The sequence below is a fragment of the Mesoplodon bidens genome (assembly GCF_964165515.1).
Source record: "Mesoplodon bidens genome assembly, chromosome: 9".
Classification (NCBI taxonomy): Eukaryota; Metazoa; Chordata; class Mammalia; order Artiodactyla; family Ziphiidae; genus Mesoplodon; species Mesoplodon bidens.
The window spans coordinates 20,412,892-20,427,071 of record NC_138166.1 but is presented as its reverse complement, the minus strand read 5'-3'; the positions used below and the strand labels follow the sequence as shown (position 1 = coordinate 20,427,071).

Below are 14,180 nucleotides of genomic sequence, written 5' to 3'. Positions count from 1 at the left end.
AGAGCGGCTTGACCCATAGCTCAAGACTTGCAGGGCTCTCAGCAGGCCTGAGCTTGGAGCCAGATCATTCCAGGGCTTTCGGGGAGTGGCCAATGGCCCAGGAGATGCCAGCCTGTGGGCTGTGAGGGCTGCTGATGCGCTGGAGGGAGGGGCGGGGTACCACGGGGATGGCAGGGCACACGGCACATGGCTGGGACGGGTGTCCCCGGGGGCAGAACCAGGGTCTGGCTGCAGCGGCACAGGCGGGGGCTGGTCTGCCCCAGGGTCCCTGAGCCCCTGTATCGGGTCGGGTGCTGCAGCCTGTGGGTGGTCCACGGACTGAAGGCTGAGCTCCGTGAGGATGCATTGATGCCCCCAGCATGCCTCTCCAGGGCTGTGGGTTTGCCAGGGAGCCGCAGATTCCCGGGGACTGGGGAAGCCAGAGTCCCCTGCCCCGGGCCCTGGCTCAGTGGCCTCAGCTACAAGTGCTGGGCCTTTATCTGGCCTCTGTCTCCACCCAGCGGCCTGTCCTGACCTCAGAAGAGCTTCCCCGACCTCATGGCTGAGCTCTGCCCACGAGGAGGGAAGCCCCTGAGTGGGTCAGCCTGGGCGGTGGGAGGGGTGCTGAGCCTGTGTCTGCAGTCATGGGAGGGCTGGTGGTGGCTGGGTGTGGATCTGGGGATGCAAGGATTGGGGTGAGGACCACAAAGGATTGTTCCTGGCAGATGAGGACGTTGTGGGAGGGGCAGGAGTGGGGAGGGAGGCACTGGCAGCAGGTCAGGCAGGAGAGCTCAGGGCGTGGGGCAGGGGTGGGCTTTCCAGCCCCTAGAGGCACCTAAGGGCAGGGGGTGATGGGGGACTGTCGCCCACAGGTTTGGGCCCGGCTCCTCTTGACCCCTGCAAACCTCAGGAATCCATCATCAGGATTCTGAGGTCTAGGTTTCTGCAGGGGGACCTCAGGTTTACTTTTCTATGCAGCAGGTGGGCTCCAGATGTGGCCAGAGGTATTTGAGGAAGAGGCCTGGTCCCCTATCCCTTCTCTGAGTTTGCTGTTAGGAAAACAAAGCCCACCCCTCCAGCTGACCTTCAGTCACCCCACAGAGTCCAGCCATGGCAGGAAGGGTCCTGAGGGAATCTGTCTGTGCACCCCTCGTCCCTACCCAGAGGGGCTGTGGCTGAGACCCCAGGGGGTGAGCTATAGGGAGCCTGTGGGCCTCCTGTCTCCCGTGGCTGGTAACGCTGCAGGGCTGCTGTGGGAGCCCAGGGTCTGTGCCTGGCTTTGGGGGCAGCTGGAAACTTTCCCGTCCCCTGGGGCCACCTGTGGGAGGCAGGCTCAGGCCACAGGGGCTGGGGGCATCTAGGTCTGATGTTCAGGGCACGTTGCTGAAGCACAGGTGTTGGAGGGCGCCTGAGGAGAGCTGGGTGTCTCCCTCCAGCCAGTAATACCCCAGAGGGCTCGGGACTTCTCCCGGATCTGGAAGGAAGCCCCTGGCTTGGGGCCCTGGGCTGTGCCAGGCTGCCTCTTCACCAGGAGCGCATCCGGGACCCCAGGGCTGCTATGGAGCTGAGCTGTCTAGTACGGCAGCCGGCAGCCAGTGTGGATGTTCAAGTTTATTCAAATGAAATGACTCCTGCTCTAGCACATGAGTGACTGGAGGCTGCAGCATTAGCGCTGCCCCAGAACAGAGGGGGGCCCTAGTGGCCAGGGCGTCACCCACACTGCGGCACTGGCCTGCCCTCGCCCTCTCGCCCTCTCACCTCTGCCCTTTCCTTGCCTGGGTTCCCCCATCTCCAGCCTGCCTTGCTGGGTGTGGGCTCAGGCCGGGCCTCCCTCCCGCAGGGCGCCCAGCTCAGGTCCAGGCTTGGCCAGCATGAGCCTGGGGAAGAGTGCCCTGGGGCCAGGCATGTCTCCTCTGAGCAGCACTTCCAAGGGCCTGGCCAGAGGGGAAGGCAGGGTGGGGGGCGCAGGGGGCCTGGCCGGGCCTTGTGTTGACCTTTGGGGGTGAGGAAGGAGCCTCAGAGGTCCCTTCCTGGCCAGTGTCTCCTCTCCCATGCGGCAGGCCGCACCTCAATTCCCTGCTTCCCCGCGGCCCCCTGCGGGGACCCCACCCCAGTGCCACTCAGCACCCTGCTCCTGCACCCCCGCCCACTCTTCGGGGGCCACCCGCACTAATGCGCCTGCTGTTTGCTGCAGTCACTGCATCCAGCAGATCCTGGAGGCGGTTCTCCATTGCCACCAAATGGGGGTTGTCCACAGGGATCTCAAGGTGAGTCCCCCACCGCGCTCTGTGCCAGGTGTGTGTTGTCTGTAACCGCATGTTGTGTTTAACAGGAGGCTCTGGGCTGGGGCAGTGCAAGCGCCAGGAGACACTGTGTGCGGGGGACGTGTGCACGTGCGTGTGCATGTGTGTCTGCGTGTGAAGGTGCGTGCATGTGAGAATGTGGGTCTGTGTGCACATGTGTATGTGTGTGTGCCTGTGTGGGCACAGATGTATGTGTGCTCACATGCACATGTGTTTATACATGTGTGGGAGCATTGGGTGCACATGCATGTGCGTTCATGCATGTGTGAGAATATGTGTATGTGTGCAGGTGTGCACATCTGTGTGCATGGTGTTTGTGTGCACACGTGCGTGTATTTGCACACGTCCCAACACCTCTAGGCTTCAGGGCTGAGAGGGGACGGTTGTCAGCCTATTACCACGTGTCCACTCGGGGTCTCGCTTTCTGGGCTCCGGTTGAGATTCGGACCTGGCAGGTGGGACACAGGTGATGTGCGTGCAGGTGGGGCTGATGCCTCGGGAGCAGGGGGTGAGGGACCAGCCTGGATGGTCTCTGCAAACTTCCAGCCCTTTCTTCTAGTCTCTGTGGCCCTTGGCTCAGCTCTGGGCAAAGTGACCATAGAGCGTTTAAAACAAGGTTTGTCACCCACAGGGCTCAGTGCGGTGGGAGGGTCTTCAGGAGGAGCTACACCCCATCCTCCTGCCTCCCTCCTCCCCCCTCCCTCCTTTCCCCCTCCCTCCCTCTCCACCCTCCTCCTCCTCTCAATTTCTCCTCCTTTCTTTGATTTTAGCTTTCTTCAAGTCTGGGTTTGGGTCAGTTTCTTCTGTGGGGGAGTGGGGGGACCCCTGGGCCTGCCATCCCTGCTAAGAGACCTGCTGGTGGCATTTGAGACCAACCGTCCCATGGGTGCTCGGGCTGAATGGGGTCACGCCCTTCCTTGGGCCACCGAGGGGTGTGTGTCTGTGAGCTGATCTTTGTGGGGCTGCTCTTGGAATGTTGTCCTGCCAGGAGCAGGCCCAGGACCCTCTCCTGTGCCCTTCATGTGTTCCCACTCCCTCTCTGCATGTGCCGTGTGGTCCCCTGTCCTTTCACGTGCCCACCCAGGCCCGCCGTGTCTGCCTGTCCTTGGGTCCCCCTCTGTCGCTGTGTCTTGTCTGAATCGGCCTCATTTGGGGGCCTCTGGGAGGAGGGGCGCTCATCCCCCCTTGACTATGGACCCCGTGATGCATAAGTAACTTTGAGGCCAAAGCACGCAAAAGGAGATGGATGCTCCCCCCAGCCCAGTTGTGCCCTGGGGGCAAACAATCCTTGCTGAAAAGAAGAAAAGGGGGCAGGAGTCTGCCAGGTGTCGGGGGAGCAGACTGACCCTCCTCCTCTAGAGAGGCCTCCACCGTCTTGACTGAGACAGCCTCCCAGAAGCAGTGCTGTGGTGGGTGTCCTCTCAGCCAAGGTGTGGAGTGGGGAGAGAGCAGAGGGGGCCGGTGCCATCTCAGGGTGCTGCGAGGGAGCCAGGGTGGAGCCCGGGGCCAGGGCATCACTGCTTGGACCCAGCTGGGTCCCCTGCCTCTCCCCCCCACCCGGCCCCGAGCCTTCTTGTTCAGTTCTTCCCAGGGACCAAATTCACTTAGCTCCTTCCTGGGGAGGAGTGTTGGTTTGTTTCCTCGGGGTGGGGGTATCTGAGCTGTAGAAGTCAGGTCAAGCCCCCAGCTGCAGTCCCTGACCCCTACAATTTCAGACTTCTTTTTTTAATTTAATTTTTAAAAAATTGAAACATAGTTGATTTACAATGTTATGTTTATTTCAGACTTCTTGATGTGGGGTGTGTGGAGAGGTTGGGGTCCCCTTGCCCCACGCACATTTGCAAAATCAAGGTGTTCAGAGGCAGGCTTCCCTGGTGGTCCAGTGGTTAAGACTCCGTGCTCCTAATGCAGGGGGCGCAGGTTTGATCCCTGGTCGGGGAAGTTCCACACGGCGTGCGCTGTGGCCAAAAGAGTTGATGGGACGTGCATTAAGAAATAAACTTTAAAAAAGAAAGAAAAGGGGAGTATTAAATAAAAAAAGACCAATAATCCAAAAAAAAAACAAAAAACAAAAAAAAAAGATGTTCAGAGGCCTCCAGGCCGTGCTGGGCAGACAGAGCTGGGTGTCCCCAGCGCCCATCACCTGGAGGGACAGCGCCTCATCCAGCCAGCTGCGTGGGCCTGGAGGAACTGGTTTCTGCCGGGTGGGGCTGGCGTGCTTCATCTCTTCCACGTGTGTCGTCCTAACACCCCAGGTGTACAAGCGGTGTTAACTCAGTTTGGTTGGTGGTGTTTGTCTTTCTTGGTGGCACCAAAGTGGCAGTGTGGTCTCAGCGGGCCTTCCCGTCGGGAGGGTGGCCTGGCGAGGGGGCCAAGGGCCCAGAGGCATGAGGAAGTCCAGCGGCTTTGAGCTCTGAGCGCTGACCACTGGGAGGTGGTGAGGCTGGTGGGATAGGCTGGGATGGGAGGGGCCCAGCGCACAGGACACAGTGCACAGGGACCCCCTCGGGCCTTCGGGGCCAAGCGTCCCCAGTCAGGGGGCAGCAGCCTCGGCGCTCCAGTGGGACAGGGATGAATGTCCTTCCAGCTTGAGCAAGGGCGCTGCTCCCCGACTCAGGGAGGTCTGCATGGGCCCTTTCCCACCTGTGGGCACTGGATGGGCGGCAGTCAAGGCAGGCCCCCTCTGCCCAGCATGGGGCTGGTGGGGCTTGGTGGACACATGTCCTGCACTGCCCAGCTCTCGGGGGCCCTCGGTTGTTCCTTCTTGCCCTTTGAGGGTTGCTGTCCTGCCAGAAGCGCCTGAGCGCTCCAGCAGGCCGTTGTCTCTGCAGCCAGCCGCGGTGAAGGGAGGGAAGCCCCTCTGCCGGTGGAGGTCCCGGGCCCCTGCATAGCCTGCCAGGGCCTGTAGGGTGCACTCAGTTTTTGGTCCCAGCACCCTGAGTTCACAAGCCTGTGCTTTGAGAGCCAGCTTCCCTCAGCTCTGGGGCGCCTGTCCCTGCCCCCCGGGAGTGTGGGGCAGGAACAGGCTGTGGGGTGCAGGCCTGGGGGGCCCAGAGCTCTGGGATACGCCCAAGCCAAGAGTGTCAGCTGCGCTGGGGGGACACCCACGTGGTGGCGGGTCAGGCCTGTGTGCCCCTGTCTGCAAAGCACTATTTTGTCCCCCTCCCTCCCGTGACACCCCCGCGTGTAAACCACACGCTCTCGGGCCGGTCACCTTCCCCGCAGCCCGAGAACCTGCTCCTGGCCAGCAAGTGCAAAGGGGCCGCAGTGAAGCTGGCAGACTTCGGCCTGGCTATCGAGGTGCAGGGGGACCAGCAGGCCTGGTTTGGTGAGTAGCCGGCTGGCCGGCCGGGGGCCAGGCTGGGGGCATCACCTGCCCCCGTGGCCCCTCACACGGCCCTTTCCCCTCCCGCTAGGGTTCGCTGGCACGCCAGGCTACCTGTCCCCAGAGGTGCTGCGCAAGGAGGCGTACGGCAAGCCAGTGGACATCTGGGCATGCGGTGAGGCTGGTGTGCAGGGCGGGGTAGGGCCGCAAGGCCACCGTGAGGGACCTGCCGCTGGGCTGACTCACGGGGCTACCCCCGCTAGGAGCGCCCTCTCCACCCAGACTGGAGTCGCTAATGCGATACTGGCTGTTGCTGAGAAGCCCACCGCCCCGGTGCCTGCCCTGCGCTCCGCAGAGCGGTCTGGAGAAGGAGCGGCAGGTGCCCGGGTGGTGGATGGATGCTGCAGGGCTGGAGACCGTGCACGCCACCCTGGTGGGGCCTGTCCTCTGCGCGGCAGAGGGGGCCGGTCTCGGGCCTCTCCTGTGAAGTAGGGTGAGGGTAGAGCAGAGGTGAAGGGGATGTTTATGCCATTCCACCGTCAGTGTCTCCAAACAGTGACACTTGCTGACGGCTGCGGGGGCCGGGGGGGGGTCCCACTGGACCTTGAGGGTCCCAGTGTCCTCATGGGGCTTGCTGGCTTCGGGCAGTGACCCCCACCCTAGCTGATGCTGAGAAACTGGCTGAGGGTCCCCTAGCTGTCAGGCGGCAGAGCTGGGCATCTGACCCCCACGCCAGGGGTCACACAGCTGACCCCACGCAGCAGCGCCCCACTGGCTTGTGGCCGCGCTGTGGGCTCCATGGGCTGGGGCTGAGCCGCTGGGCGCAGGCAGTGAGGGCGGCAGTGCGAGGCCCCGTGCTTGTGGTTCCCCGCAGGGGTGATCCTGTACATCCTGCTCGTGGGCTACCCGCCCTTCTGGGACGAGGACCAGCACAAGCTGTACCAGCAGATCAAGGCCGGGGCCTACGACGTGAGTGCCGGGGACCCCCACCCCCACCCCTCCCCGTCTGGGAGAGGCAGGCTGGCAGAGGCAGGGAGTGGGGTGATGCCGCCGTTTCCAGATGAGGCCCCCCCTCGGAGAATTCTGTCCCTGCCTGGGAAGGGGGCTTCAGGCTCCCTTGTGCGTGGCTTCCCTTCGTAGTTCCCGTCCCCGGAGTGGGACACAGTCACTCCTGAAGCCAAAAACCTCATCAACCAGATGTTGACCATCAACCCTGCCAAGCGCATCACGGCGCACGAGGCGCTGAAGCACCCGTGGGTCTGCGTAAGTCGCCCCAGCCTCGGACTCCCCACCCGGCGCGTTGACCCTGGCGCGCTCTCCTCGCATCCAGTGGATCCCCTGGTTTCCCGGGGGCTGCGTGGCCTGTGGCTTTAAGGCTGGTGGGTTTAAAGACCTTAGTCCCTGGGAGACTAAGGAGCTCCGTGGGAAGAGGAGGCCCAGTCCAGGGCATGAGGGGATAGAGTAGCGAGGCGGGTGAGGGACAGGTTGGGGGGCAGACGGGCCATGAGGGGTGACGGGCTGGGGGGTTAGGCAAGCAGCGGGGACAGGTGGCCTCCGGCTGCAGTGGGCGGCCGGCAGCTCTTGGCACAAGGGCCCTGGGGGTGCTGCTGCCCTTAGCCTTGCCCAGAGCCCCCTCTTTTGAGCCCCGCCTTGGGGACAGAGCTGATGCCCCTCAGGGCTCCTTGCTGCGTGTGACCCCCTCCTCCCGCCCCCCTCCCCACAGCAACGCTCCACTGTGGCCTCCATGATGCACAGGCAGGAGACCGTGGAGTGCCTGAAAAAGTTCAATGCCCGGCGGAAGCTCAAGGTGAGACGCCAACCCCAGCGAGTGGCCAGGGTGCCACGCCAGGCACGCATGCTAACCCACCCAGAGTGGCCGAGGGCCCTGCCCTGGGAGCAGCTGGAGGGGCTCGGGCAGGCCTGTGGGGGTCCCAGTCACCTAGGATGGGCTGCTTGTCAGCGCTGTCCAGACTAGCCCCCCCGTGGCAACAACACCAGAGGTGCCCAGACGTGGGCCTGGCCCCCAGGTGCACAGCTGGTCCCTCCTCAGCCACCCACGCCGCCCATGAGGCATACCTGGGGCTCCCTGGGGGGAAAGGTGCCCTGTAGTCGGTCATGCTCTCTGAGCGGGAGCGGGCTGAGAAGCTTCTGACCTGGGGCAAGTTTGGTCAGGAGATCAGCCGAGCTCTTCTGCTTGCGTGGGCAGGGGGAGGTCGGGAGGGAGGGCGGGGGGCCCTGGGCAGGTTAGGCCGTTGGGCGCCAGGCCCACCCTCCCTACAGGCTGCTCTGTGCTGAGAGTGAGTGTCCAGGCCTGGCGGCCTGGTGTGCACGTGCCTGTCAGGGAAAGGAGGTGCCGTGGGGAGAGGCAGACCCCAGCTACAGCCCCGGCGGTCTTGAAGCCTTTAGGAGCTGGGCTCAGTGGGCAGTTCAGGACCTGGGGTGCGTCCCTGTTTTAATGCTGGACGTGGGTGGCATGTCTGGGTGCAGCTGCCTCTGTGCGAGGCCGTGACTCGAGGTCCGGGCGGGGGTCTCCACCTGGCCTCAGCTGTGTGTCTCTCCCCAGGGAGCGATCCTCACCACCATGCTGGCCACGCGGAATTTCTCAGGTGAGTACAGCCTCCTCCAGGAGGTGCAGGCCTGCGGCGGGAAGGCTGGGGAACGGCCCGCCACCAGCTGCCTGCCGTGTCCTCACCCCACTGTCCCCTCCTCTGCTGCTGGCCCGGCCCGACCTTCCTCCCTCTGAGACCCTCGGGCCACAGAGGAGGCCTGGGCTCCGGCCGGGCCCTGCGAGGGCACGTCCCTGAGTGTCGGGTCTGTGTGTGAGCTGCCCGCCGGCCGGGCCGCAGCTCCGTGTGTCTGTCCAGGCGTCGGTCGGCACCTCTGTGGCCTCGCTGTTGTCCTGACTCCTCGGAGCACCCATTCTGTGTGTGGGTTAGGGGGCGGCTAGAGGAGGCTCTGGATACCCTGGCTGGCGGCCGCCCACCCGGGCACCGAGAGTGGGCAGGGCTGGGGGTGTGCGGCCGCCCTGGGGGGCTGTCGGCGACCCTGAGGCCATGGGCCCAGGCAGGTCCAGCGGGGACAGCGTCACGCGAGCGGGGCCGCTGCCCCCTGGCGGTCCTGTGGCGTGTCTGTGGCCTGCGATGCTGGTGCGGGTGCGTCTGTGGTCCGTCCTCGTTGTCCGTTTACATCAGCACGCGCCCCATCCTGTTTCTTTGCTGCTGTGCTGCGGGCTGGGGGCATGCTGTAACAGCAATACCAATAGGATGTGTCCTGTCCGCACGCCCAGCCCGGCACCCGGAAGGCCCCGCTGGGGTTTTCCAAGGAGAAAGGAGGCAAATGCTTTTCCACTGTCAAGCGGTCTCCATCTTGTTTTCACGCTCCTGTGAAAGGGATTCTGGAACCACCCGTCACCTAAACTTTGACTCTAATCTTCTTCTGCTTCCTTTGTCTCTTCTCTTCCCTCACCTCGCCCACCACTCGTCTGTGTCCGCCCCTCCCCTCGTCTCTAACCTGGTGCTAACAGTGGGCAGACAGACCACCGCTCCAGCCACAATGTCCACCGCGGCCTCCGGCACCACCATGGGGCTGGTGGAACAAGGTAGATGTCCCGCCTGTCGGCATGCAGGTCCCCTCGCTGCACGCAGCCGCTGGCTGGGCCTTGAGAGCCTCCCCAGAGGCCCCGGGAGCCCCTGCTCCCGCCGTGGACACACCCACAGAGCCCCCGTGGGCAGGGAGGCAGCCCCAGCTGTCCCAGCGGCCTCAGACCCCACCTATTTCAGGAGGGGCCAGGCTAGCTGACCCCTGAGATGAGTTGCCCTCCGTGCCTTTGACCGAGTTCCGCAGTCCTGGTTCCTGAGTCTGGGGGTCAGGAGACCCCTCTGGTCAGAGCCCTTTGCTGTCTCAGGCTCACTCCCCACTTGTCCATCATGACCCCCGCTCAGAATGACCTTGACACCTATCCCAGGACGCCTCGGGGCTGCTGCTGGGAGTTTGAATCCCGAGTGGGGGCCCTGGGGAGAAGGGCGTGGGCAGAGACCCTGCCCCGTGAGAGCCCACTGGCCACCCTGGCCACCCCCGACCTGGCCCGCACACGCGCCTGGGGCCTTGCCCTGTGCTTCCAGCCGCTCGCACGGAGCCGGTGGTCTGTGCTGAGTCCCAAACACGCACGTCTGCCCCGTGAGCCCCAAGATGGGGCCCTTGGCCACCCAGAGAATGACTCTGAAGGCCTCCTCTTGGTTTCTTTCTACGAGGCCCCCATTACCTCGTCCCCAACCTGTGAGGGGAGAGGCTCATTCTGCTAACGTGTGCCCCAGTCTGTGAGGGGCAGACCTCTCAGGATGCCCAGGCCGGCTCCCGCTCATCCAACCGTGACCTTGGCTGGACCACGTGAGGCTAGTGGACCCCAAGACATCCTCGTGGGCCCATGGCCCCAGCCCGAGCTGAGGGTGGCACAAGTGTAGGGCGGGCAGAGCCAGCTGCAGCTGAGGGGCCTAGAAGAAGCCTGGCATTTCCTGCCGGTGCCTCGAGTGTTGGCCGGGACAGGGCAGACGCCCAGCCCCTCCCAGGCCCGGGCCCTTTCTTTTTTTTTCTCTCTCTCTTTTTTTTTTTTTTTTTTTTTTTTTTGCGGTACGCGGGGCTCTCACTGCTGTGGCCTCTCCCGTTGCGGAGCACAGGCTCCGGACGCGCAGGCTCAGCGGCCACGGCTCACGGGCCCAGCCGCTCCGCAGCATGTGGGATCTTCCCGGACCGGGGCACGAACCCGTGTCCCCTGCATCGGCAGGCGGACTCTCAACCACTGCGCCACCAGGGAAGCCCCCGGGCCCTTTCTTTGCTGCACATCCAGCCCAGCTCTTACCCCATGACCCCACAGGGTGCGCAAGCCCACCTGCCCACCCAGAGGACCCCGGCCGCTGCCTCCTGGGGCTTTCAGGGCAGGGCTGTCCTCAGCAGGAGGGCCTGTGCTCCTCCCGTGAGCCCGGTGACAGGTCCAGCAGGCAGGCCCCCGGGGGTCATCCTGAGTCAGCTTCATTTTCTGGGCCTTTCTGGAGCACCTGAGAGGGAGGGAGGGGCAGTGGGACACGGAACAGTGAGACTAGGGGCTCCTGGTGAAGCCGGGGGCGGGGCGGCAGTGAGCGAGGCAGGCGCCTGCCTCTGAGCCGCTCTCTGCCCGGGGCTCCCACCTGCAATGCCCGCTGCCTGCAAGGGGATGTGGAGCGTCCGTGCATGAGGCCGCGAGCATGTGCGGCTCTGCCCCCGGCGCCCAGGGCCGCTCTGTCCTGGGGGTGGTCCGTGCATGTGGACGGAGCCCAGCATGGCTGTCCCTGAGTGACGAGCTAGGGAACAAGGTAAAGGCTGGGCCCTGTGGGCTGAGCCCCCATCCCCGCTAGGCCAGCCCACCTCAGCCAGCGCGTTGGACCCAGCAGACACGGCAGGCAGGGGGGCTCAGTCCCAAGGCCATCGCTTCTCTGTGGATGACGGCCCCTGGGGTGACATAGAGCCCTCGGCCAGCGGAAGACCGGGTGTCTTTGTAGATCTCTTGCAGTTCATCAAGGCGGCCTGGTCAGTCCCACTTGGCCTTCACCAAGAGGAGACTCAGGCAAACTGCTGGGGTGGCAGTGATGGCCTGGCCCCAAGGACCCGGGCCGGGGCGGGGCAGAGGGTCTCTGCTTATCTCCGGGGGTCTAGGGTGCCTGGTTGGTCCACCTTGGCTTCTGCTGTGTAGTAATGAATTCCACTTGAATTCGACTTGAGGAAACACGAAGGAAACTCCCTATGCCTTTGACCGCTAGTGTAGACGGGAGTCAACAGGATTCTGGAATTATTCTCAGACAGAGATGTGAATTTCCAGGAAACGCGGCGGCCAGGAGCTGTGCTCAGGAAGACGGCAGCTGTGTGTCCAGACACGCTGCACCCAGACACGCAGGTGTAGGTTACAGGGGTTCCTAAGGAGGAGTGTTCGGGAATCGATTACAAAGACAGGTGTCTGCTGCAGGGCCTCCTGGAGCCTGGGCCGTGGTGGCCGACTGAGTCCCCGGAGGGGTGGCTTGTTAGGAAGTGGAACTGGTACCGTCCTGTGTAGCACGGTCTGGAATGTGGGTTTTGATAGAATCAGGGACTGAAGGGAACCCTCTTAAGACCCACGACTGTCCCAGGGTCTGACCCAGGGGCCCCCCTTTCCTGCCCAAGGGGAAGGCCAGGCAGAGCTGACTCTGCCCCCACCAGGGCACTGGGCTGGCCCTGGCCGGACTTCTCAGACCAGCACTGGCGTGCACTGGCTCTAACTCAGCCGGCTGGGCTGTGTGGCATGGGGAGGTGACTCTCCGCAGACTGTCCACCTTAAATTGGGGGCGGGGTCAGCTTGCTCGCCTGCTCAGCTCTCACGACGAGTGCCTTCAAGACGGGCTGGACCCCACTTTGCTCCAGCTGTGTCCGGCCAGCTGGTCGGCCAGCACAGACAGGGTCCCTGGGCTCTGTGACCACAGCACGACCCCCACTTCGGGGTCAGCAGGGAGGCTAGGGCCATGCTGGTCAGGAGTGAAGCTGCAGGCCCTGGAGGCCCGGGAGTTCCCACGTCTGCAGGGCCGGGTTGTTCCTCCGTGGTGAGTTACAGGGATGCGGACGCAGCTGCCGCCTGGGAGGTTGTCACAGTCCCCGCAGTGGGAAGTGGACTGTGGCCCTGAGCAGGCGGCATTTCTGGTCCTGGATGCCCGTGGAGCAGGGCTGCCGGGGCAGCAGGGTGTGATCCTGAGTCTGGCCTCACCAGGTGAGGCCTCGCCCTTGGGAGGATGAACTGGGGGATGAGGAAAGGGATGACCTGTGGTCCCTTCACTCGCTGGGGTACTGTGATGCTTCTCACGGGGTGAAGCCCACCGGGCGACAGGGTTGGGCCAGGAGTCAGGCTTCTCGTTAAACTTTGGCCTGTGGATCCTGGGAGGGAAACTTGAGGGAATGGATGGGTCCGTTGGGGAGGAAGGCTGGGAACTGAAGCTGCGCCCAGTGTAGCAGGCCTCTGATGACCCCACGGGGCCCTCTGGCTGGGGGCAGCCACCTGTGTGCCAAAGCAAAGCCTGGAGGGCGGCGATAGCCACCTGGACAGGGAAAGGCAATCAGCCGGGGGTGGCCCAGCGGCCTGGGACTGGCCTGGTCACTGCACTGGGGACCTTGCCCAGTGGTTCTCGAACTGAAGCAGCGTCAGGATCCCCCCGAGCAGATGAACAGTTAAACTGATGCCGAGCCCACCCCCGAGTTTCTGCCTCAGGAGGTCTGAGGCAGCCCAGGCGATGAGATGCTGATGTTGCTGGCGGGGGCGGGGGTGGGGTCCAGGGGGACCGCACTTTGAGAATCGCTGCATCTCTCTGGGTCTTTCTGATGTGCCGGCCCGAGTCAATGGCCTCCATGGATGTTCCCAGCAGGAAAGGTCCCCTTGCAGGCCTGCCGGGGGCCACCCTCCTCCCTCTGGGCAGGCGGCCTCCCCTTCAGGGCCGGCCAGCCAGAGCTTTTGGAGCCGGCGGTGGGGACTGTGCCACCTTCCTTCCAGGGTGAGGGACCCCACCCTCCGGCATCCGACCCCAGGGCTGCTTCTCTAACCCGCACCGGCTGTCCTGGGGCACCGCTTGGCGTGAGCGTGGGCAGGGCGGGCGAGGCAGGAGCCGCTGAGCCCCGGGCTGCAGACTTGCACTCCCTGCCTGAACGTCCACAAATCTTGTTTTCTCTCTCTCTTCCTTTCTTCCTCACTCCCCCTCCTCCCCTCCTCACCTTTCCTTTTCCATAAGGTAAGCTGACTTCCTTTTTTTTCTTTTTTTTTTTCGAGTTCTGTAATTAAAACTAACTGCTGCAGAGGGTGCAGATCCTGGGGGGCTAAGGACCAGTGGGGTGTGGCAGGTCAGGGCCTCTGAAGCTGGCGTACAGAGAGGCAGAGGCAGGGCCGGGCTGCCCCCGACCTCCTCCCCGGGGGGGCGGGGAAGGCTGGGGTGAGACGGGCCCGTCTGCTGGGCCTGGGCTTCTGAGGGGTGGTGGGAACCTGGGACGCAGGTGGCCCTTCGGACCCTCCCCCAGGTGTGTCATCCCCTTGATGTCACTCAGAGCTTAAGGTCCTTGGTGGGCGGGCACAGAGGCCTGAGTTGGCCCAACCAGCGCTGCCAGAGCAAGGCCGAGCGGTGGCCCCAAGGCTCGGGCTGCGGGGTGGTTTAAGAGGGAGAGTGAGGCTGCCCCCCGCCCCACCGGGGCTCTGAGCTGAGAGGCGTGGCCTGAGGCCTGGCCGTGGGAGCAGGGCTCCAAGTCCGGTCTGCCAGGGGAGGGGGGCCAGGAGGCTGAGAGCAGGCGCCTGGGGTTGGGATGAGCCCCTCCCTTTGTGGGTGGCCAGCTGCAGCCCACCCACCCCTGCCTGAGAACATGGGGGTGCCTACCACTCCAACCTGCTGTCCTGCCCTGTGTTCCCATCTCGGGTGAGGGGCAGCGCCCTGCCTTCCTTTTCGGGGCGCCTGCATGCTGCCCTCCCGGAAACCGCTGGTCACAGGTGGGAGGAGAAACCTTGGTGTCCTCCAAGGTCATGGCGGATGGCCGGGGGAAGGCCC

The 14,180-nt window shown here is 64.0% G+C and overlaps 1 protein-coding gene across 1 annotated transcript in view; it reads left to right on the top strand.

The window, feature by feature from the left end:
• The window catches only part of CAMK2B (calcium/calmodulin dependent protein kinase II beta), a 93,681-nt gene that overhangs the window by 65,064 nt on the left and 14,437 nt on the right, over nucleotides 1-14,180 (top strand). Inside the window, exons 6-13 of the mRNA XM_081244256.1 lie at nucleotides 2,174-2,246; nucleotides 5,508-5,610; nucleotides 5,699-5,782; nucleotides 6,482-6,576; nucleotides 6,748-6,870; nucleotides 7,331-7,414; nucleotides 8,171-8,213; nucleotides 9,131-9,205. Of these exons, the coding sequence (XP_081100382.1) occupies nucleotides 2,174-2,246; nucleotides 5,508-5,610; nucleotides 5,699-5,782; nucleotides 6,482-6,576; nucleotides 6,748-6,870; nucleotides 7,331-7,414; nucleotides 8,171-8,213; nucleotides 9,131-9,205 (680 nt within the window). The remainder of the gene's footprint in view (nucleotides 1-2,173; nucleotides 2,247-5,507; nucleotides 5,611-5,698; nucleotides 5,783-6,481; nucleotides 6,577-6,747; nucleotides 6,871-7,330; nucleotides 7,415-8,170; nucleotides 8,214-9,130; nucleotides 9,206-14,180) is intronic.